The 22,966-nt window shown below is 47.6% G+C and overlaps 7 protein-coding genes across 7 annotated transcripts; 4 read left to right on the top strand and 3 right to left on the bottom strand.

The window, feature by feature from the left end:
- Nucleotides 1-732: 732 nt before the first annotated feature.
- N7537_003723 (NCS2 family permease) lies at nt 733-2,614 on the bottom strand (the record flags this gene model as incomplete). Its single annotated transcript, XM_056894781.1, has 4 exons — nt 733-1,280; nt 1,321-1,477; nt 1,531-2,451; nt 2,525-2,614. The coding sequence occupies 4 exons, from the start codon at nt 2,612-2,614 to the stop codon at nt 733-735; spliced, it is 1,716 nt and encodes a 571-aa protein (XP_056754529.1).
- Nucleotides 2,615-4,792: 2,178 nt separating this feature from the next.
- N7537_003722 (MFS transporter) lies at nt 4,793-6,628 on the bottom strand (the record flags this gene model as incomplete). Its single annotated transcript, XM_056894780.1, has 3 exons — nt 4,793-5,051; nt 5,113-5,519; nt 5,570-6,628. 3 exons carry the CDS (start codon nt 6,626-6,628, stop codon nt 4,793-4,795), a joined length of 1,725 nt encoding a protein of 574 aa, XP_056754528.1.
- Nucleotides 6,629-7,968: 1,340 nt separating this feature from the next.
- On the top strand, nt 7,969-10,139 carry N7537_003721 (uncharacterized protein; the record flags this gene model as incomplete). The annotated part of the gene is made up of 2 exons (XM_056894779.1): nt 7,969-8,367; nt 8,445-10,139. The coding sequence occupies 2 exons, from the start codon at nt 7,969-7,971 to the stop codon at nt 10,137-10,139; spliced, it is 2,094 nt and encodes a 697-aa protein (XP_056754527.1).
- Nucleotides 10,140-13,103: 2,964 nt separating this feature from the next.
- On the bottom strand, nt 13,104-13,943 carry N7537_003720 (uncharacterized protein; the record flags this gene model as incomplete). Its single annotated transcript, XM_056894778.1, has 1 exon — nt 13,104-13,943. One exon carries the CDS (start codon nt 13,941-13,943, stop codon nt 13,104-13,106), a length of 840 nt encoding a protein of 279 aa, XP_056754526.1.
- Nucleotides 13,944-16,355: 2,412 nt separating this feature from the next.
- Nucleotides 16,356-16,583, top strand: N7537_003719 (uncharacterized protein; the record flags this gene model as incomplete). Its single annotated transcript, XM_056894777.1, has 1 exon — nt 16,356-16,583. The coding sequence occupies one exon, from the start codon at nt 16,356-16,358 to the stop codon at nt 16,581-16,583; it is 228 nt and encodes a 75-aa protein (XP_056754525.1).
- A 1,873-nt stretch (nt 16,584-18,456) lies between these two features.
- N7537_003718 (uncharacterized protein) lies at nt 18,457-20,022 on the top strand (the record flags this gene model as incomplete). Its single annotated transcript, XM_056894776.1, has 3 exons — nt 18,457-18,555; nt 18,610-18,674; nt 18,855-20,022. 3 exons carry the CDS (start codon nt 18,457-18,459, stop codon nt 20,020-20,022), a joined length of 1,332 nt encoding a protein of 443 aa, XP_056754524.1.
- A 984-nt stretch (nt 20,023-21,006) lies between these two features.
- N7537_003717 (sugar porter family MFS transporter) lies at nt 21,007-22,775 on the top strand (the record flags this gene model as incomplete). Its single annotated transcript, XM_056894775.1, has 4 exons — nt 21,007-21,082; nt 21,137-21,966; nt 22,052-22,360; nt 22,422-22,775. The coding sequence occupies 4 exons, from the start codon at nt 21,007-21,009 to the stop codon at nt 22,773-22,775; spliced, it is 1,569 nt and encodes a 522-aa protein (XP_056754523.1).
- Nucleotides 22,776-22,966: the final 191 nt, after the last annotated feature.

Below are 22,966 nucleotides of genomic sequence, written 5' to 3'. Positions count from 1 at the left end.
GGAATCCTAGTTACGATCTCCAAGCGTGGCGGCCTGGCGCCTGGGGTGACCTGGATTTCGCTGATGACGAGTGTAGAAGATATACTGCAGTGATATGACGATCAACTCTGGATTTACTATCAATCCATACCTCTGGCTTACTGCGACATTGGGTTGAAAAGTCGGTCCATGCTCCAGGATTGAGGTCTTGTTGAAATTCATTTAATTCCGCCACTCGTTTAGTGTGATATGTATTTATGTAGAGATAATATTTATAGTGATCGTTGTTTAAGACTAGCAGTCAGCCGTGTGACCGTATTTAGTTCTAAAAATTTGACTTCGTTTAAGAGTCCATATAGTCAGCTTTGATATCTCCCTTTATTGCCTCGTTCTCTTAAGATGCTTGCGGGGGATTGCCTTAAGATAGCATGCATGGACTTGGCTGTAATTGATCGACTTTTTGTCTCTTTTACTCACATTAAGCTCCTCTATGTAAAGTCTCCAGAATTATTACCGCGAATATATATAGATAATCTTCAACTACATAAAGGAGGACTTTGTGGTATTAAAACAATATGTTCATCCCGCGGTATGTACAACACCTCTGAGAAGACAACAGGTGTGAATAGTAAGTCAATAAATACATAAAAGAAAGTATACAAAATGAACACATCCGCTATAATGCCATGCAAATAAAAATTACAACTATATCGTAACCCCCCTTCTTCATTCATCCAAATATTTACGTCGACTTCACTGCGACTTCATTGGCGCAGCGGTAGGCTCATGACCTTTCTCAAGAGGCACCCGGTCCACTGACGAGGAAGAGGAAGATACAGCCTCACCAGATGCAATACGTGGCTCCGCATACTCCTCATCAGCTTTCCAGAAGTCCTTCTTTCCATGAGCAGCACGTTTAACCCAGGGTGGGAGGAAACCGCCCTGAACCTTCCAAGACCAAGGATCAGACTCATCCTTGTTAGGCGGGACGATGCGACCACCGGAAATCTTCTCAAGACACCAAGCAAAGCCATTGAGGGTGATGTAGCTGGTGATTCCGGCGATCAGACCGTAGGCAATACTGTATGTGAAAGGCATAATGGCGATGGTGAGGAATGCGGGAATCGAATCACCGTAGTACCGCCAGTTGATATCAGCAGCAGCCTTGGCCATCATCGCACCGACAATCACGAGGGTGCAGCCGGTGGCCCAAGGTGGAATGGAAGCGAAAATCGGGGCGAAGAATACAGCGATGAAAAATGCAATGCCGGTGACACATGATGTTAGGCCGGTTTTACCGCCTTCAGAAATGCCGGCGCCGGACTCGACGAATGCTGTAACGGGGGGGACTGCCGAAAAGGGATCCGATAGAAATGGAAATCGCGTCAACCATGTAGGCCATGGCGCTGCCTTCGAAATCCTGAGTCTCCTCGTTGATTGCGCCGGCAAATCGGGCCATAGAGTACATTGTGCCTGTGGTGTCCAGAATATCCACATACTGTGGAAATGTTAGTCTTGGACTTCTCGCTGTATAAAAAGCTTGCAACATACCAAAAATGTGATGAAAGCCAGTCCAAACTGGCCACCCTTGCCAGCTAGGTTCCAATCCTGAGCGAGCAAGGTATGCTTGATAGGATGGAAAGTGACCACCTGCTTGAAGAAATCGAACTGGCTAGTTCCGAGCTCGGTGTAGGGGAAGTAGGTGACGGGGGTAGTGCGAGGCCAAGAGATGATAGAAACCAACAAAATGCCGATAATGATAGCACCCTTGATGCGGTACATCATGAGCATAACCGTCAGAATACCGCCACAGAAGATACCAATCCACATAGTAGGGTTGCGCATCTTAGATGCGCTCGTACATAGGCCCGTTTTTTCGTCGAAGGCGCTAGACACACACCCGGCCAGCTCAATGGGAGTGTCAGAGGCACCCTGAACCAGTCCAATGCCGGCACTGTATGTCAAACCAATCAATGCGAGGTACAGACCGATTCCGACACCAGTTGCGAGTTTGATAGACTTTGGTAGCGCACGCGCCAGCCACTGCCGCATACCGATCAACGTCAACCCCAAGAATACCCATCCTTCGACGAAGACAGCCGTGAGAGCAGTCGAGTATGGGACCATGCCGTTACCACGGACTCCAACAACGGTGTAGGCGAAGTATGCGTTCAGTCCCATTCCAGGTGCGAGCGCGATAGGCAGGTTGGCAAAGAAACCCATGCAGAAAGTTGAGAGGGCGGCGATGGCGGCAGTGGCGGTGACGATATCGCGTTTGATTTCTTGCGTGCACATAGCGTACTCGACATTGGTTGCACAGAAGTCTTGCATATCTTCCTCGGGGCACACGCAGGTTCCACCGGTCGCAGAGGTGATGTTGCTGTTGACGGAGATGATGTATGCCATGGCGAAGAAGGTGGCGAGACCGGCGCGGATTTCAGTGAAGAAGTAGCTACCCTTCCTCTCGAGAGGCTGAGACATGGTTTAGTCTCATATTGGTATTGACGATGCGATCACACGTCGCATAGAATGTAATGTCACTTACATGACCGGAGCCCTCCAAACGAAACCATTTCCCCACGGGACTGCGGGCAACCCGCACGTTCGTGTCGTGGACCCAGTTACTTAAACCCATTGCGAGAGAGTATCACGGTCGTGTGCGGTGGATACAGCGAATTCCGGAGACGCTGTCGTCGTGGAGACGCAGTATTTAAAGATGTTCCAGTAGAGGTAGGTGTAGAATATAGGTTTGAAGGAAGAAATGGGCAAATCTCAATGGTGTCTCTCGACCAACCACATCTTGCTGATAAGAACCCAAAAAAAAAAAAAAAATCGCCTCCAATTTGAGCTACCTCCGAGTCGTTGGACTCTTGGCAGCGGTGGTGGGGTCTCGTTTCACCCGTGAGATGCCGTGTAGATGCCCTCATTGGCTGTATATTTGCCGACAGGATTTTGTTCAGGGTTGTCCATGGGTCAAGACTCGGCAAACCGGCGACGAAAAAAAGACCGATGGACATCAGTTGCGCATAAAAAGTGTTCGAAACAACATTAGAATGTTCAAAGCAAGAGCTCGATGCTGGCAAAAATGCTCTGCAGATGAACACCCCTGCAATGCCAAGATTCTGGAATGCCAAGACACCAGTGCGCTCAGCCCTCGTGAGATCTCTATCTTATCAATTTTGTGTGTCGTGTGTTTGGAAATCTGCAGGGTTCTCGATAACGGAGGAAGCCGATGACATAAGTAGTATGGAGAAATCCTGCATCCAAATGTCCCCGGTCTCATGGCTCTAGCATATCTGGGGCGGCCACATCCGATCGTGGACCATCAACAAATCTCACCCGCAGATATCGGATTTATTCGGTCTGACATGAATTAAGCGTTCGTCCATCAAGGGGCTGCTTACACCAATTGGTGGCATGGGCATGCTCTGCTCATTGGAGAAAGAAGGGGTTAGTCTGAAGTTATTGAGGCGCTATGCCACGTGGATATGCGACAGGCGAAGACATCAAGAAAAACTCCGAGGTATCAAAAAGTCAATCCGGTCATCTCGTATCTATTTCTTGTATACGTGCGGAGTATACCGAAACAATGCACATCACCGTCAGATACCTTGTGTTGTATTCACGCGTAGCGTTGTATTCACCGCTCTTTGCGGCAGTATAAGGCACGTGTTGGAAGAGAACTAAACCCCTTCCTTCTAAGTGAGCTTATACGATCTACAGTGGAGAACTATCTATATCGTAGATAGCACAAGTTCCTGGCGACAACAAGAGCACCATCATATTTTTGTATTATCGACGGAATGCATGGGCCTAGTGTATGATATTTAACCTGGTTGATCGTTAGTAGTTTGCTCGACCGTCATCCGCCAAGATGTATTCTCGTTTTTGATGAACTTGATCATCACAGTGCGACTGAGGTCATCCATCGCCCCAGGGTCCTTAACATGGCGGATGTTATTTTGAATATCATTGTCTAAACCGGAGCATAAAATTAGAATAGAAGAGGATTTAAACAAGGGTACGCCGGTTCGTCTTGTTTGCAAGATCGTGACTCCACGGAATCCCATCGTTATTACCATCAACGCCGCAGGAAACGTGATCCACGCCCATTGTCGCGACATTAGACAAGATGCGGTGGTTTTTGACCGTAGCCATTTGCTGAATGAAAGACCCATTCCCGGCAACCAAAGTAGTAGCAACCACCCCAATTGTGGCATATGGTCTATGAATATGACATTATCAGCATCACTGAATCATGAAAGAGGGAGAGATTCAACCCGATTAGCCGAATCATGGACATTTATGTCCGCCAGAGGCCTTCGTGTCCCACTAAAGGAGTTCCATTTCCACTGGCTGAGACAGCTGGCTACAACGCCAGGCGGACAAAGATTCAGAATAAGGGACAGCAATGATAGCACCGTGTTTGACTGTGGTGACAAATGAACTACTGTTTGTTCTGATGGCTTTCAGGGGCTTATCCGATTAGTTGAACGGAAAGTTGAAATCTCCCAATAAAATTGAGGATGGGAGGGACCAGTTCGCTGCTTATTTGAGTATGAGACTGCCGCCAGACATTTGCGCAGAGAGTTCGGACATGTTGGCAAATGTTCTTCGGTCAATGCTACAACAAAACCTCCAAGATCGCAGCTTCCTAACCGACCTTCTACTTCATCCATTTTTGAATGAATGACCCATATAGAGAAAGTGCGGGGATTAAAAATTATAATTTTGACTACATGGATTTCATGACTATAGCAGGCAAATTATACGTATAGAAATGCAAAACACAAAAGTCACTTCAAACCAGCGCCTAGACAGCCTCCTCCCCTGTCTTCGAATTTGCTGCAAGAGCAGGCTCGAAGATGGGAGCAAATTTCGACTTCTTGCGTAACGCAGGTCCCCATTTGATGAACAGCAAGGGAATTGGGATCATGATGAGCGCAAGACATCCAAGAAGTGTACCTGCCCATTGCACGCCCAAGTTTACAAACATCTGCTTTGAGAACAGGGGGAATGCAGCTCCTACCGCTGACCGGATAATGGTATTGGCAGCAAACACAGATGCGGCACTAGATCTCAAAGTCAGTATATGGCTCCACGGTAAACTAACACAGGAATCAAGATTCTTACAATGTCAAATATGAGTCAATCAAGTAATTGAAGCATTGCAGGAAGATGACATAGATGCCGAATCCAGTAATGACTCCACTGGCAGTGGGGGCCATCCAGTGGATTGACTTTGTCCATCCCGTCCAGCCATACCAGAAGAGTCCGACACAGAAGCAAACACCTCCAATGATGGCGGGAGGAAGTCTCCATTCCGGAATCGGAATGTTATTGTTAGCGGCTAGCTTTTTGGAATATGCTCGTTGATCCCAAAGGATATAGGCGCCAGCTAAAATCTCGCCAATAATCAATCCAATGAATGGAAGACTTCCAACACCGAGGTTCATTCCATGGATCCCTTGGAACACAACGGGGTAAGCACTGAGAAGCGCGTACATCAGGCCGTATACAAAGCTCATCCAGAGAGAAATCTGAAGGAAGGTTAGCTTGAACCAGTTGGAGATCTTCATGCATGACTTACCAGGAAAACAATTGGCTCGGTGAAAAGCATGCGGAATGGCCGACTGAAATTATTCGTGATCAGCTCGCCCCAATCAAGCTCGATCTCCTCTTGCCTGGCGCGGATTCCCCAATTGTGAGTTTGACGCCGCAGGATGGCCGCCTTTTCCACAAGGACGGCAGGTGCATAGGTCTCTTTCAAGAAAAGAAGACAAAGACCGGTGGCCAGCCATCCCATGATGGACGCAATATACATGGTCCACCTCCATCCCAGGTACGACATTGTGATGAAGCCACCAGTGAACGGCGACGCGAAAGGTCCGACAAATACAGCCATGGCGAACATAGCGATAGCCACACCCCGGGTCTGGTTATTCCAGATATCGGCAAACACGGCCGGCACAATAGCGATCGGGGAAGCAGAGAAAAAACCAGCGAAGAATCTCGTCAACATCAAGGTCTGGACGTCCTTGCTGGTCGCTGCTGCAACGGCAAAAATGGAGTACCCGAACATGCCAATGCAGATTGGCCATCTTCTCCCAATGAGCTCACTTGCCGGCGCCCATATTGTCGGACCTGAAGCAAATCCCAGAACATACAGGGTCACACCGAGGATGGCGACTTCGGTGCTGATGTGAAAGTGAGCACTGATTTGTCCGACCGCAGAGGAGTAGATGGCGCTGGCGAAAGACGAAACGAAGGTTGTATATGCTAGAGTCACTGATATACCGATTTTGCGTTTGAGGGACCAGTTTTGGGGGTGCAGAGGATCGTTCGCATCGTTGAATTCGACGATATATTGTTCCGGGTCTGGGAGCGTTGGGGGATGAGGCTTCCCAGCTCCGAGGGGGAGCCACTGGTCGGGCGGTGTTGTTCCTACGCCAGAGCCGACTGTTGAGCGATGTTGGAGTCGATAAGTGTTGATTCGCTCTAGCTCGACTTCGTTCAGGTTACTTTGACGGCGATTGATGGTCCCTGAGCGCATGGACCCAATTTCCGATAGACGGCGATCGGGCCTGGTCTCGATAGTACTGAGGTCATCACTTCCATTGGAACTAGTATCCTGTGGGCTGTGAGGCATGCCGATGAATGGTATGATATGCTATGCACCTTGGCTTTTAAGATTGATTTTATCTAGCGAACAACCAAAATATATACAACAATTCAGAAACCTAACCTTTCGGAAAATTCTGTTCCTAAGGATCAAACGGCCAATTTTCATCACCTTGATGGTAGCCCGTGTCGTCATGGAGTGTTGTTTTCCCCGGTTGATCCGTTCAAAGTGCTACGGGAGTCCATACAACCAGTGCCGCTATGGACTGCCGCGATGTCCCAAAAGGGTAATACGCCCCGGATCCCGGTCGCAAAACCATGGTTTGACCCGTGGAGACATATGAAGTTTATTTAACCGCTATGCACTACACTTTAAGTATATCCCAATATTATGCATCATAAAACTACATAACTACGGGAAATGGGCTGTGACAGTGTAAGCCTCATGACGTGCCGAAGAAACCCTCAGCAGCGCCCCATCGGTTAATACGGAGTCCAAAGTATAGCATCATCAAGAAGTTAACAATAAAAATGCCACTTATGAGAATTTGTTATACAAAAGATTTTGCCGTGTTTGGCCAATGCTGGTGATGGGAGTTTCTAACTTCTCACGGAGGGCATTTTCCATCGTATACTTCGTGCCCGAGCTTTCATTAAAAGGGTGTCAACGCTTAATTGTAATAGAGTATGGTCGGATACGGCGGACAGATGCTGATCTCCCGCAGCAGGCAAAATTCCTTCCAAGCAGATGCTCCGAAAAAGCAATAATAGGAATAATAAGACAACAAGAGTTGGAGTGGGTGCTAAGTAGCTTATCCTTTCACTGGAAGCCCTTGTTTGTTTCATCTGGGCAGAGGGGAACTACACTTGGGACGGCAGTTAGAACTTTATGCGTCAAGATTGATTTGAGTGCGAATATTAGCCAACATAAAAAGGTAGCTATAAAATCACAATTGGGTTACAACGTGCTCAGAAGAATAGTGTCAGATCTTCATCCAGCCTCTCGATACACATTTCAGATTCCCCCATGTCTAATGCCCTGCGGAATACCCGAAACAGATGATTTACCCCTCGCCAAGGCTGGGTGATTGTGGTGTGACAAAACTGAACGGATTGACGTGTTGGGGCAATGGGGCCCCCGGTTTTAGGGGGCTGGTTATGGGGCTCATACCCAATCAGCTGGATCTAAGCGCCGAACTAGCACTGGTAAATGGGAATGATGGGCATTTGGCATGCTTAGCGTCGCACGAGCCCTAGAGGATTCCCTGGAGCCAATTGCGAATCATTCAATGCTTTGAGCTGTGCCCACAACTCCGTACTAAGGTCAATGTCAGCGCCCGCGTTATAAATAACGCTTGTTTCTCCTGCATGAAGACAGAGTACGTACCCCTGATTCCCTTCCAAATCAAGGAGACCCCCGCCATGTCGCTGTTACGAAAATTCTGGACCAAGAAACCCTACGAGATGAGGGACTCGAAACGACCCCCGTACGGGGCCGTACCAGTAGAGGAAAACCACTCAAATCGAAGACCATCAGAATTCCAATATTATGAAACAATCCAGCTTCCCGAGATCGACGAGCAGAGGTATCAACCACAGCCCCTCAGGCCTTCTCGGTTTGATAGAATTACTCGTCTACTATGGGATTTGGTTCTCGCTATTATAGCCTCCCTCTTCACAGTTTTCGGTATATGGGTTGTTTGTATCGACGGAAAAAAGGCCGGCCCAGAATCTATAGGTTCTAAACTATTTGAGGTCTCTCAATACGTTAGCTGCCCCGATCCTACACTCGTCCTCTCATTCTCGTCAAACAGACCCAGCTGACACCACATTCCCTCTTAAAGGCGCCCACTGTATTCCCGGTCCTTTTTGCTGCCATTGCCGGTAGCAGCATCAAAAGTATTGCATCATGGCGCATCCAGACCACTCGAGGAGCGACCATCGGGCTAGTAGAGCAATGTCTCGGCAGCCAGACTATCACAGGAGCGTTTCTCACCCAAATCAGACTGCGTGCTGTCAACTTCGTTGCCGTCTTTACCGTACTGCTGTGGTGCTTGTCTCCGTTAGGTAGTCAAGCATCTCTCCGGGTAATTTCCATCGTCCCGAGTTACCCAGGTAAACCGGTTGAGTTGACAAGTTTCAACACATTCACCCCGTACCAGTACGGCTATAATCAAGCGGCAACGGAGGCCATAACATCAGTTGCTAATCCAATGACTGCATCCATTTCCGCGGCCTCGCTACTTGCAACCCGAAACCAAGATCTCTGGGGCAACATTAGGTTCCCTGTGATCGAGAACCTCGAGAAAAACAGTACAGGTTGGATGAATGTGCCCAAAAGCAACAACATGACGTACGCGTCTCTCGTCGGCGTGCCAGTGATTGATCTACCTAGATCGGGCAACACATCCTTTACTCTCCTAGGCTCCTATTTATCCATCACCTGTCCCGTCTTCGACACAATACACGGTCTGAATTTCACTAATTTCACCGGCCCGGATGCTCCATCTCCTGGCAATGGGAATGATTGCAGCTGGACCAGCGCATGGGGTGGACAGCAGTTCCTGATCGCCCTCTCGGAGCCATGTTCGAACTCACTCAATGCATCAATGACGAGGACTCGGAACGCCCGTAAGTTGATATGGGAATCATGGGATCGTGGTTATGCAGGCCCTGAAAAGCATCGATCCCCCATCACGCGAGCTATATGCGACATCACTACAATATACGTCGATGCCAACGCAACATGTGAGAGCTTAGACGAGAATCAGTCTACAAACACTTGCAACCTACGCTCCGCTCGTCGGTCGGTAGATACATCCCACTTCCACAAGAATTGGACTGTTTTCGATGTCAATATCTCAGGAGATATCAAGCTACCTAAAGGCTATAACAATGGACTCTTTGAGCTCCTTACTACCATGTTTCCACACATGGACGAGAACGGCGGTCTACAGCCATTAATTGGATATTTTATCGACCCTTTTCACGCTGTTGGAAGCTTTTTCGGCGAGAGTCTTATGTCGCCTGAGACGACAACGGCGAAAGTATTTGAAACGCGTCTGTCGCAGATCTTTAATTCTGTGCTCTATCTTGGAATCAGCCCATCGGCATTCACGGGCTCTGTCAACATGACGCAAATCACACAGAAAGGAAGCACAATCAAGGATACCCCGTTCAAATTCGCTGCCAAAAATACCCATCTGCAAAATATTGTCAGGTGTAACCGTCCATGGCTTGCCGTCCTTATTATTTCATCGGTGGTTATCTTCTGCTTTGCATTAGTGGGCGCCTACCTCCACATCATAACGATCGCCCCCGACCTCTTAGGATCTATCTCCGTTGCCCTGTTGCAAAATAAGACCGAAGGAATTGTTGGGTCTTCTACATGGTCTTCAGATGAATGGTCGAAGAATATGCGAGACACGAAAATATGGCTTGGGGATGTTCAGCCTGAAGCTGACGTAGGATGTCTTGCCCTAACCACTGCAGCACAAGGTGTTCCCCCTGGTGCGATAAAGGGAAGACTGTATCATTGAGATAAACAATAGGTTAAAATTCTGCCACGATCGATAATTGATGTGATGCTTGTGTGCCCGGCTTGAAATTTAGATGGCGCTACACATGATCCCACTTCAAGAACAGCCCCGGCATGAACAATCTCGGACGCAATCAACGATGATACCTTGCCAATGGCTTCGAACAAGCTTCAGTGGTGGACACTCCAAAGCCTCGTCTCTTGTTATCGCGCCCGCCAGGGTAAGACTGTTTCTCTTTCGTCAGACCAGTCAAAGTTAATGGCACCTCTGGATGGGGCCAGGCTCTGGTCGAGTGATGCTACCAGTTTCACAAAATAAAATTCCTTGTCTGATAAATCTTTATGTTATCTCGTTTGTCCAGCAGCCAGACGTAAGCAGCCAGATATTGGTCGGTCAGCGAATAATAGTCACTATAGACGGCGATAAATGGCACCCCGAATTTGCTTGCGACGAGCGGATGTCCTTTCGGCTGTCGGTTAGGATGGTTTTGAACGTTGGAGTTACCTTGTTGGACATGCACCTTACAATGGGCCAAGGCGTCAACTTGCGTCTGCCGTGTACCTTGTATTTGAGCAAGGCATGCAGGATATTTGCATAACCACCTGGACTTTGCAGCATGGCCATCTGCGTTGCTTGGCATCGTGGATATCAAAGAAGGCCGGCAAGGCAACGAGCCATCATCGGTTAGTGTTACTTTTTCGCTTTCTCGTGCGAGTAATTGGATCCAGGAGATGGTGAAATGGCCACTCATGTGATCAGCATGAGGCCTATTTGATAAAGTTGGGCCCTAGAGGTAGAATCCGATATTTTTTCTGAGACCGGTGGTCGAACTAAAAATCAACGACATGGAATTTAGTTCCATTCCTAAGGAACCTGGTGGCGACAATTCAAAGCTAGATCCTGAGCCTCTCCATTGTTCTTCTGGACTTGGGTCAAAGCTAGCTAGCTTCTGACAAAGAGCTGTAGGTGATAACCATGAGATGATAACCATGAGGAATGGATCTTTGGAGATATCTTGAGTCCTCTTCAAACTCAAGATAGAGCCTGGCCGGTTTGAAAATCCTCCACAGACGAGACTGAACCAGCCGAAAGCCTACATCCCGCGAAGCCATCCCACTGGGGATTCACGATAACGTCCGATTAAGACATGTGCCTTAGCTAGAGCCCGTTTTATATACTCAGAGTCTAAGCTTCGTCCGGCGTGCCGTCGATGAATATTTTGATCAGGTTCAGGCGAAGAGAACTAAAGATTTGTAAACCTCGAATAAATATATATGGCAGGCCCATAGTTTCCTCGGATTGGTCTGGTCCTCCATGTTGCATCATCGAATAGCGAATTTGAAGGATAAGTTATTCAAAGTGATATATAGTCCGGCCAATACGTGAATTCTAATCTGAGGTGGTATTGCAGTAATCTGGGTGGGCGGAACTGGAAAAATTGGTTGACTGGGTTGCAGTGATTTTTACGTGGCTTCTCGTATATCTCTTTATTAAAGGCTGCAGCTCTGGAAGCAAATGTCTACGCAGAACGCTTGACTCGGTAGAACCTGAGGCCTGTTGAATTGATTCATGGGGAATTTGGCGGATTGAGGGAGGATTTGACAGTGACGGTGGCTACTAGGTGTAGCAAGAGTGATGGAGCAGGGTCGGCTGGAGTGGTGCCTCCAGAGACAGTTATCGCCTGATTTGGGCAATCCCATAGCATCAATATGACAGCAGTAGGTGATAGGTCCTTTGGCCTTGAGACAGCACTCGTATTTGGACTCTCCAAGTTGTCCCACAAGCTGCATCATCCATACTCACATCAAGCTGCTTGACGGTTGACAGGCTGCCCGACATTCTACTCAATAAGTTAATAAAAAGTGCGGTGTAGGGCGCGGCTGTCAGTATCAACTCTTTCCTCAGGCCATCCATGCATGGTGTCGTCATATTTGTTAGCCTCGTTTATTGAAAGTGCTAAAAACAACTAGATATCGTCCCACCTGTTCAGAGTTTCGAAAACGCACCTTGTAGCAGACCCGCTTTATCCCAGAGCAACCTTTACAGGAGACTGACGCTGTCGCTTCGATTAAACCCTGGAATCCCTAAGGTTCGAATCCTCCTTGCACTTGTGGGGGTGTCGGCAGGAGGCTCTGAACATGGACATTGGTAGGGGGTTTAAGCGGGGGTCCGGGACAAGACATTTCCGTCAGCTGTGTTGGTATCATGGGGCATCTCCCACAGGGCGTTTGGGGAAGGGAGAACTAGACTCCTGCGAAGATGTCAGATTAGAAACCTTCTTGGATAACTGATCATGACAGTGGGGTCTGACAACAAACATCAGAAAAGCAGTGACTGCCCCCTGGATTCCATATGCATTTCTGGCCAGTTCACAGTCATGGCCACAATAAGTGAGGACAGAATGGCACATGGCGCGCTCACGATAGTTGGTGAAGAGAGCTCTCTGCATACGGGGTTGCTGCCCCGCATCGGCATTCCCAGGATCACGGTTTTCTCTTGTGGAAGACAAGCTAGCTGTAAAGCAGGAAAAGTGGGAATGCGTAACGGTGAAAGGGAAGTCAAGGAATAGTGAAGCAATTTCGCAGGAAGAACAAATCGGAAACCTAGATGAGCAAAGAAATAAGCATTTTGTTGGATGTAGTAATCCTTATATACTTGTTGGGTGTACCTAGGTAGGTAGCTTGGGGATACTTTTCGGTAAGGTATTACATATGCACAAACAAACATAGTGTCCTTACCACACCTTTCCATACAACGGTTTATATATATAGAGATATTAAACAAATAGATTAATAGATACATGTGTATGAATTATCCAGAACACAAAGCTGATGTATCAACATCAAGTCGCATAGAAGAGAAAAGCCCCCAAAACCCGCTCGCTACTAAAAGACCCAGACCAACCACACTTTGACATAGCAACAACTTCAACTCTCAGAAACCGTAATCTTTACACATGGGAATTCAGGACCGATGAAAATCACGTTTGGTGCTGTTCCCATCCATCTCACTAATTGGACTGCTGCCCAGCTCGGCACTCCCTTCATCACCAGGCAACTCAACAACATGGGATCCAGGCGGAGGTCTGAATGGTCGGGCACCAGGGTCTGCTCCCTTCTCTGCAACGGCCGTAGAACCGCTGATGGATGATCCAGTAGCATCCGCTTCATGGGGCCCGTACCCACCATGCTGGTTAGCAACCGCTGCATTCTGTTTGTTCCTCTTTCTCATGAAGATGACAACGAAGGCGATGATAATGGCGACAGCAGCTACGACGCCAATGACAACACCCGCAATAGCGCCGCCGGATAGTGATGGACTAGAGGAGCCGCTGTTGACATTGCCTGCAGAGACTGCGGACTCGGTGGGGGTTGTGGTTGCGGATGCGGATGTCGAGGACACGGATGAAGATGAGGACTTGGACGTAGATGTAGATGTAGACGTAGATGTCGTGGCCGATGTAGAGGTAGACTCCAAAGTCAGCGTAGTAGTTTGGTGTTTGGCATCAATCTCCCTTTCAAGCAGGACATCAAAAGCTGCAAAGGATTCACTAGCATTCTTCCTCCATACTCCGCACGAGTATCCCGCCCTAGAAGCACACTTGGTGTCGCGGTATATCGAGACACATAGATCTGATCCCTCAGGGTCCCAGGAAAAGGGCTTTTCTTTGCCGATGGGGGAATTTGTGCAGTTCTGTGCCTCGTTGCCGCGGGCTATTTCAGTAGCATCGGTTGAATTGGTATAGCTGAAGGTCCATGCGTTGGCTAGTGGAATTAGGAACAGTGCGTGTAGTGGTAGTATCATGGCGACGTGTGTCTTTTGAAAGGTGAATCGAGGCAGAAAGAAGAACAAGATCGGTAGGATTAGACTTTCAGTTGTTAAATGTGTGAGGGGGCAACATGTCGTAATATACAGAGCGCAGGGACCCTGATCGCTTGTTTAATTTGCAGAGAATAAACCTCGTATTGAAATGAGCCTCGTCCGTGGTGGGTATTCTCTAGCCTATGCCTGAAGCCAGTTAAAGCCCCTGGTTTTGGACCCTAAGATGACTGTAGCGGCCGATCTATACCGGGTGGGGAAAAGACGGGCGAAGACCAAGGAGCTAGTTTGAAATGCAGATTAACGCGGTCTCTAGTGCATCTCTAGGATGGGAGATTTTGTCAGTATGAATTAGTCGCGTGGGTCGTGGGAGAATCAAATTGCTCCATCCCGTAGTCACAACCTAAAACAGTCACCACTTAAACCCGATTCCAATCTCGATGTGTGCTAATAACCTTCGTGTGGTGGCTGTATAGCGTGAATATACCATGCAAGTCAATATCTAGCCCCTGGTGGCTGACCATTTCCGAGAATACGGGGTGCAGCATTCCTGTGCTCTTACTTCGTACCATCCCTGTCAGAATGATACTCTTAATCAGAATACGGAGTACTTTAGCTATTTCTGTCCATATGCTGCGAAAACTGCAAAATTGGAGTCTCGGCTTGCAGCTATTTCGTCTGTGGGGTATGGTGATTGGTGCCCTGTGTGCCGAATACGAGGTGATGAGCATGTGAAAAAAAAAGTTTTCAACAGTAGACCATCGTATTATCTGCTGTATTGTGGGGGAAGACAAAGATAAATGCATGTTACTTTCTGTAAGGCAGTATATAAGCAGTTTGTTACTCTCTTTCCTTTCGTCTTTTACAGATCATCATTGAGTAGGGGGGAAAAAAACGCACGGCACTGCCAAGAGTTGCGGGACGACAATGCTTGGTCGCATCAAGGAGTTGGGCTTCTGATAGGGGTTTAAGTGGAAATTAAACTTTGGGGGACTCTGTTGCGATTGAATATGATTCTCTGCGCTCCGAAATCGTTCACTTGTATTTGTGGATGTGCGTTCATTTCTTTGGTAAAGGCTAAATTTCGGATGCCTGAGCCACAATGGTTTATAGACCGTTGTCTTTTGTGCACGGGCGTGAATGCAATCAACAGCAACATGTGATTGTATGTGATTTTTCACCCTTGCTTTGGCAATGATCAGTAACAAAGTATGTTGTAGTTGCCCAGGTGGCCTTTAACTATTGCCAACAGTTCATGCGACCAGATATGACGTCAAACCACGTTTTCTCAAAGGTATGATGCGCACAAAGTTCTTGCTAGAGACGATATAGTTGATTATCATGACTCTCAAAGAGTGTCTATATTCAGGTCTACTGCGAGGTCAAAAATATACTCACCACTGTGTATAGTTACTAATGATAGACATTGTGACCCCCATTTTCCAGAAAGGCCAGTCATATTAAACTAGGCTATCACCAGGTACCTGACGAGCCAAGCTTAGAACATGATTGATGGGTGACGTAGCAGTGCCGGTACGACCACAGAGGTGTCCGGAATTCCTAGTTTGTTGGTCGTAGTCGTTGCACCACATGCGGTTATTCCAGCACACTCGACCACAAGCTTCTTTGATTCGCAAACTACATAAATAGCGACTGGTCAAATTACATCGAGTTTACAGCTCGCCATGGGCTTGTAAAGGCAGTTAGAGCTTGTGCTTCCATATCGGAGCACCGCGGAGCTTGCCTTCTGGTATCTTTAGCCTTCAAAGGGCAATAGCCACGGTAAAGAATTACCGGGCTCCAATCAAACTTGGAGCCTGTCTCAGCTTAAAGGTCAACTAAGGACGATGCTAGGTACCAGGAGAGCCAGCATCATCGATTGGCAATGATCCTTGTCCGTCGCGTGCCGGAGATTCCCCTGATGAGGGAAAGCAACGCTGGTGAGCTTGAGCACTTGTCCCAACATCCCCCGGACAAAATCACCATCATCTGCTAGATCAATCATTGAGAATCCATTGCAATTTACCAGTCAGTCTTAATCTCACTGTGGTCTGAGCTCGTCTTCTACAGTTGTCTTGTTATTGGTGCGACAGTAGGTGTCTTTCCCCCAAGACTTTGAGATATTTCTTTCCATCGTTGTTTTCGTCGGTAGTTATCATTGGTCATGGCGTTGATGTAGTTCTGATACAATGAGATCTGAACGATTGCTGAAATATACTTTATATAGCCGAGTCATCGATCGAGATCGCCAAGCCGCAATATCCAGTGAGAATATACCTTTCAATCCAGGGCCCTTGGCCCCTCTTCTTAAATGAGGCAGCCGATGAGTCCATTATCTAGCCGACGACTTACTTATAAAACAGAAATACACTGTTGACTTACCACCATTCCGATAGTATGGCGGCGATCAAAATAATCCATCACACCAAGTCCGCATCCCTGTCTCTCCATCAGATTGTCGAACGATCGGGCCACAAGGGCAACTGGGCTAACAGGAACCGCGGGGTGGTGCTTGTTTTCTGCATCGTTTTTCTCGTCGTGGTTGGAATCATGGCACTATTTGGGTATCGACGAATGTTGCAACGGAAAGCCAACAAGGAGTCCTATGAGACGACGAGTGACTAGCTCATCCCGCACTCTGCGACCTTGGCACTGGGATTGCCATGCAGTCGGACTCGAAGACGGATGGCCTCACTATAATCGGCAGGTGCGTCTGGGATTTGGGCCACCAAGATGGGCTTCTCAAAGTCGGTGATGTACGTTTGTGCGGGTTGATGTTCGACTTGGTATTTGGCTCTAGCGAATCCCCATTATGCAACTTCAAGTGAGATGGGCAGTTTCCGCGAGCATAGCATCAATAATGTCCAAGTGTAAACAATATGGTCTCCTTCATGTTAAAGATCAATAGTAATCAACAATACGAACCTTGGTTTGGCTTGCAACTATTTCTGATGTATGTGTCTTTTGTTGCTTTTTGGGCAACGCGTTTCATAACGAGCTCGATGAAGGCATTGTCATGGACTAATATTCGCTCTGGGCCGTCCAAACAGACCGCAGCTAATTAGTAAATTCCAAAATTCTATTTGCTTTTTACAAAAGCGAAAGGGCGATGGACTGTGGGGAAAATAACTCGGGGGCCCTGACACCATGTGGTTTCCTCCTATTTCAACACCTTGAACAAATTTCACCTTGGCATGTCATTCATCATCGCTTTGATTGTCGGCTAATCCTCGAGAAAATGCTGTTTGAGGTAAAAAGTAAACCTTATATTTCTTTCGAACCCGACGAATCTGACATCCCATCCCTTGTTGTGTGATCAAAACTGACCTGACCCTCAAGACCTTGGAACTCAGCAGTCACTTAGAAAAATGAAAATTTCTAACAGCGCCTCGAGTTTGATCTCCCGGAATTGACTTTGTTTTATCGAATGTACAAAATTGGGATACTTGCTACTCAGGGCCTTGCAGTCTTGGTGCCACGAAGATTGGGTTCGAAGTCAGAGAGCAAAGCCTCTGGTTCCGCTGGCAGAGGAGATCGATTTCACCCCTCATTCTGATAAATCTAGCTGTGTAGGTTCAAGGAGAGGAAGAAAAACACACAATTGGCCCCAGGAAAGTGCATCAGAGAAAGCCAAACAAAGTCCCCATAAAGACCCAAAGAGAGGTCTGACAAGGTCTGAGCAGGCACCAAGCGTTTTAGTGCAACATCCAACCTTTGGGTAGATGGACCAACCTAACCCTGTTATTTTCTTCGTGGGTTCAACTCTTGGATTTGTCTGGTCCATACACGTTGCGTTACTCTGTGCAATGGGATGCACACTCGCATATTTTACCCCCAAAACATGGAAAGCAGGTTGGGGGAACGTGGGAAATTGTGAGGTTTGGGATCTTCCTTGGAATTGCTATTCTTAGATCTGTCTTAGATGTGAGGGAATCTTGTATAATATCACACACTCGTCGTGTTTCGTGGGGGGCCTCTCCGTTTCACATAGACTCATTTGCTGAGGCTGGCTAGATGGCTGAAACAAATCGTATTTCACTTCCCGTGGATACCAGATGCTTTACAGATCTAGACTTGCCCTGTGCAACGAGAGGGAGTAACGAGGTAGAGGAGCAACATAGGGCTACAGTCAACATTTGTGTATACCCCCCGTTTGAAGCGAGCATAATACATATATTCTAACTGTTCAAGTCTTAAGTCACTGCCACAGATGAAATGGTTGAAGGAAAATAATACAGTAGGCCACTTAACTAACATCACTATGCGAGATTATGTCAGAAATAATTATGGCAATCTCTCTCAACCATTTCTCCGGTTCCTGTGTGCATCTGCACCTTGTACAGAACCAGAATAAGCCTCTCATAATGTCGGTCAATTCTTCTTCTAGCCCTCCCAGAGACATTTCCCCTATATGCCACAGCAATTTCCTCTTCTGCTGATACTCTAGAGACAGTCACCATACGTCTATCCCATCGTTTCGGATTATTAAAGTGGAATCATGAGTTCAGAAGCAGGCCCAACTAGCATTCGTCCAATTGATGACAAGGGAAAGAGGAAACGGCCCGAGTCACCGTCTCAAGACCCGATGTCTAAGAAGGTTAATTTTCTGTACTTATGTTTGAGGCCATGGCACTGACTCTCAATTCCATAGTCCAAGGATATGAAGATCCCCCAGAGACAGTCAGCCAGGATTGTCTCGCGGAAGGTAAGATGCAGGTACTCCTGCCATAATACCGCATATTCACTCCAAGAATCAGGAAAAAGCCGATGGTCTAGATCTTGGTGACACATTCCCCAAGGAAACTTCATCTCAATATCTACAGGTCCCTGTGGTGCCTCATATTGCGGTGAGCAAACATAGAAATTCCCCGTATTTGACAACGGCTAATTCCGGAGAGGAAAGTCACCGTGGCCTACTGGAGCGAGTTCGGCGAGTCATTCTGATCACACACTCGACGACCTTGGGAACTTCAAAATGTTCCTACGTGACTCCCGTGACGAGGCAGAGCTAGCCGTGTATGTTGGCCTTCAGAACAAACACGACCTCAGACATTTTGCCTTGTCTTGGCCTGTCATCAAGACCTGGATTAGGGCACCACATAAGCAGACTCACTCGCTGAAGGTTGAGATAAACCATCTCATCCAGGAAGGCAAAGAATTGCCCTGTATCGAAGATCCTTATGAAATTTGGCCGCAACGTTCCCGGGAGTCAGAAGAGCACGCCTCCTTGAGGCTAAAACATATCATGGCATGGCATCTGGTGCAGATGTCTAAGGACATAGAGGAGTACATCAGGTCCAGTGACCTAGATAACTTCCACCGCACAAGGAGATATCGCGGGGAACTAAGCGCGATGCTGGAGCTCGATATCCCGCTAGACAACATTTCCCATCCCCGTCCCCAGCTCATATCTTGGAGAAACGAGCTGAACGATAGGTGTGATCGCTGCTGGTCAATCTTGGGATACATCTCATGGATTCCTTATATGAAGTCTTGGGAAAAGGCCCTGGGATTCTTCGTCTCCTCAGAAAATAAGGCGGTCACGTATGGCAGCGGGATGCCGACAGCGACAAGAGCAAGGCCAAACCACCTTAGACTAGCTCAGCAATGCTCGTCTTCATCTCCCGAGGGAAAAACCAAAGCCATCCCCCTAATTCAGGTAAAGGTAACCTGGGATAGCGACGAAAACACACATAGGAACGCGGATCTGTGCCGCGTCCTCTCATCTATCGTGCATGAGGGGAAATTACTCCCTCCAGCAGATCAGACGATGACACAGGACCCTCGACTGTGCAGGACAGCTGCATCATTCCGGGACATTATTCGACATATGATGTCCTGTGGTGGTTATGGATTAAATTTGTATGATATGAAGTTGTCGTATCGATCGGAGACAGATAGTTGCTATTATCAGATCGACGCGTTCCGATCCCAGTGGAAGGTATTGCACGGGGTATTTTCAGACCCGGCTAACTCCAATTTTGTGATTCGGGTGCTTCTTGATGTTCATGATTATCGAAGTGGGGAGATATATGAAACGACTGAACTACCACCGGCATACTGAATACCACCTTTCGATGCCAACCGTACCTCAACGTCTCAGGAGTGGCTTCTATCTAGGAATCTTCAACAGAAGTACTAAGGTTGGTTTGGATTTCTTTTTTCTTTTTTCTTTTTTTTTTTTTTCCTGCGTTTCTGTCGTTTTCTTCCGCCATTTTTCTCTTCCAGCTTCGATGAGTTGAGTCAGATCATGAAACCCACCCATGCAGACTCGGAAAATATACTCAAAGGACCGCCTATGTGATGACCTTGTCCAATATATTATCGTTTAGCCCATTAGCTCCAATGATGACAGTTATGTAGTACGAGACACGGGGGTTTTAACAACCGTCCCATCTCTTAGGTCCTAATGGTACCTTTTGCAATTTGGGAATACTTATAGCACTTAGAATATGACAACATCAGTTCACGGGATATCCCGTTTCCCAAATTTTTTTCTGCACTATAAGCCCATGTTATGGAGAATAAAGGGAAATACACGGATATAATTCTTCCACCAATCACCAATCCCCCACACTTTGATAATCCTTGGGGCGCCACCAAAGCCATGCATCCAGCCAACGCCAACCGGCTTTCCTCGCAAGCAAGGCCTCAAGCAACATACCCTAGACCAGAGCCATTGCTGAATGGACGGAGAAAATGTCAGGCGATATTTCCATCCAGTGGGACCCGCATTCCCCCGCCACCAATTTCCCCAATTCGTTCCCCAGTCTCCACACCCGGAGCCCCGGACTATCAGAGTCGGCATCTTTGGGGGGTTATCAATATAGTGAGATGATGCTCAAGCCGTTTAAATGCTTGTAATTCTTATAATGCCGCTCGGCATTATGCCGATTGATCTCTCGGTCAAATATAAATCGGGTCCCAGCCCGACTAAATGGTGCTTTTCCTTTTTCTTTCTTCCTTTTGTGTTACGAAAGACTCATCCCGAAGTCAATCTTTATTCCGGCGATAGATTGTCTGAGGATATTATCCAACCTACTCGAAGATGGGTTTCGTCAATTTCAAGAACTATCGGGTCTACATCCTGACCTCGGTGGCCTATCTGGGCTCCTTGCTCTTTGGTTAGCGGATTTGGTCAATCCAATCACAGAATGTTACTCACACACCTTCCCTAGGTTATGACACGGGTGTCATGGGGTCAGTCCTGGCCCTCTCAAGTTTCAAAAAAGACTTCGGCCTCCCCGTAGAGTCATCCGGATTCAGCGACGAGAAGAACGCTCAGATCTCCTCCAATGTGGTGTCGCTACTCACAGCAGGATGTTTTTTCGGATCCATCTTCGCTGCGTACATGAACGACAGACTGGGCCGGAGATACTCGCTGATGATTTTCGCTGTGATCTTCCTAGTAGGAGCAGCCGTCCAAGTTGGAGCTCACCATGAGATCGGCGTGATCTATGGTGGACGTGTCATCGCCGGTTTCGGTATCGGTGGTATGTCCAGCATCACCCCTGTGTTTGTCAGTGAGAACTGCCCTCCGGCAACCCGTGGCCGTGTTGCCGGTCTCTTCCAGGAGTTCCTGGTGATTGGTAGTACCTTCGCCTACTGGCTGAACTATGGCGTCTCGCTTCATGTTCCTGAAGGCACAAGCCAATGGCGTATCCCAGTTGCCATCCAGCTTATTCCGGGTGGCTTAATGCTCATTGGATTATTCTTCCTGAAAGAGTCTCCTCGCTGGTTGCTGACGAAAGGCCGCCAAGACGACGCACTCAATTCCCTCGCTTACATTCGTAACGAGTCTGAAAACAGCGAGGCTGTTCAACTCGAGTTTGCTGAAATATCAGCTGCTATTCACGAAGAGTCGCAGGCTACCGAGGGTCTGACGTGGAGAGAATGCCTGAAGCCAAGCAACCGATACCGCTTCTTCCTAGCATTCGTCCTGATGTTCTGGCAGCAGTTTTCCGGAACAAACAGCATAGGATATTATGCTCCTCAGATCTTTGCAAGTGTAAGTACACCGCAGTATCTATATACCACAACATCTTCTCCCATTTTCTGGATTGGCATCAATCTAACCTTTTCCACAATTTCAGGTCGGATTGAGCAAAACGGACTCCTCCTTGTTTGCTACTGGTATCTACGGAACAGTCAAGGTGGTTGCAACTGCGATTTTCCTGGTCGTCGGTATCGATCGCTGGGGCCGGAAGAAGAGTTTGATTGGTGGTGCCGCCTGGATGGCTAGTATGATGTTCATCATTGGAGCAGTCTTGGCTACCAATCCCCCCGATACAAAAGCCACATCCGTCTCATCGGCGTCCACCGCCATGGTTGCGATGATTTATCTATATGTCATCGGATACTCCGCGTCCTGGGGACCAGTTCCTTGGGTCTATCTTGGCGAGGTGAGTTGTTCACTCTATATTCTTACCCATTGCAGCCGACCAACATTGTTTATTCCGACAGATCTTCCCAACTCGTCTTCGCGCCTACGGTGTCGGTTTCGGTGCCGCCACACAATGGCTGTTCAACTTCGTCATCACTGAGGTTACCCCTCGTGCTATCAATAAGATTGGCTGGAAAACCTTCCTCATGTTTGGCATCTTTTGCTTTGCCATGGGTACCTTCGTCATCGTATTTTTCAAAGAAACCAAAGGCCGGACCCTGGAGGAGATGGATCTCATTTTCGGTGCTGTTGATGAGCAGCAGAGACGCGCTGATGTGGAACACACCTTGCAAAAGACTCAAATTATGCATGAAGAGCATGCAGACACGACAGAGACTGCGAAGACTACAGAGACTCCAGAGCACAAGGAGTAAATGGATAATAGAGTTATTGATCCCCTATATTAAGTCATACATGGATCCAAGAATACTACATTATATATCCATAGATCAGTATAAACAACATATATGAACATTTGACGGGGGTTTTAACGGTGGAGTACAAAACTCGTATGCCTCTACCCAGCATACCTCATCACCGAGCCCCACAATAGATACCGCGGGGA

This window comes from Penicillium hordei, assembly GCF_028827395.1.
Source record: "Penicillium hordei strain IBT 12815 chromosome Unknown utg000002l_segment0_segment0, whole genome shotgun sequence".
NCBI classification, from domain to species: Eukaryota; Fungi; Ascomycota; class Eurotiomycetes; order Eurotiales; family Aspergillaceae; genus Penicillium; species Penicillium hordei.
The sequence above is the reverse complement of the archived record's forward strand: the minus strand, read 5'-3'. Positions and strand labels throughout refer to the sequence as shown.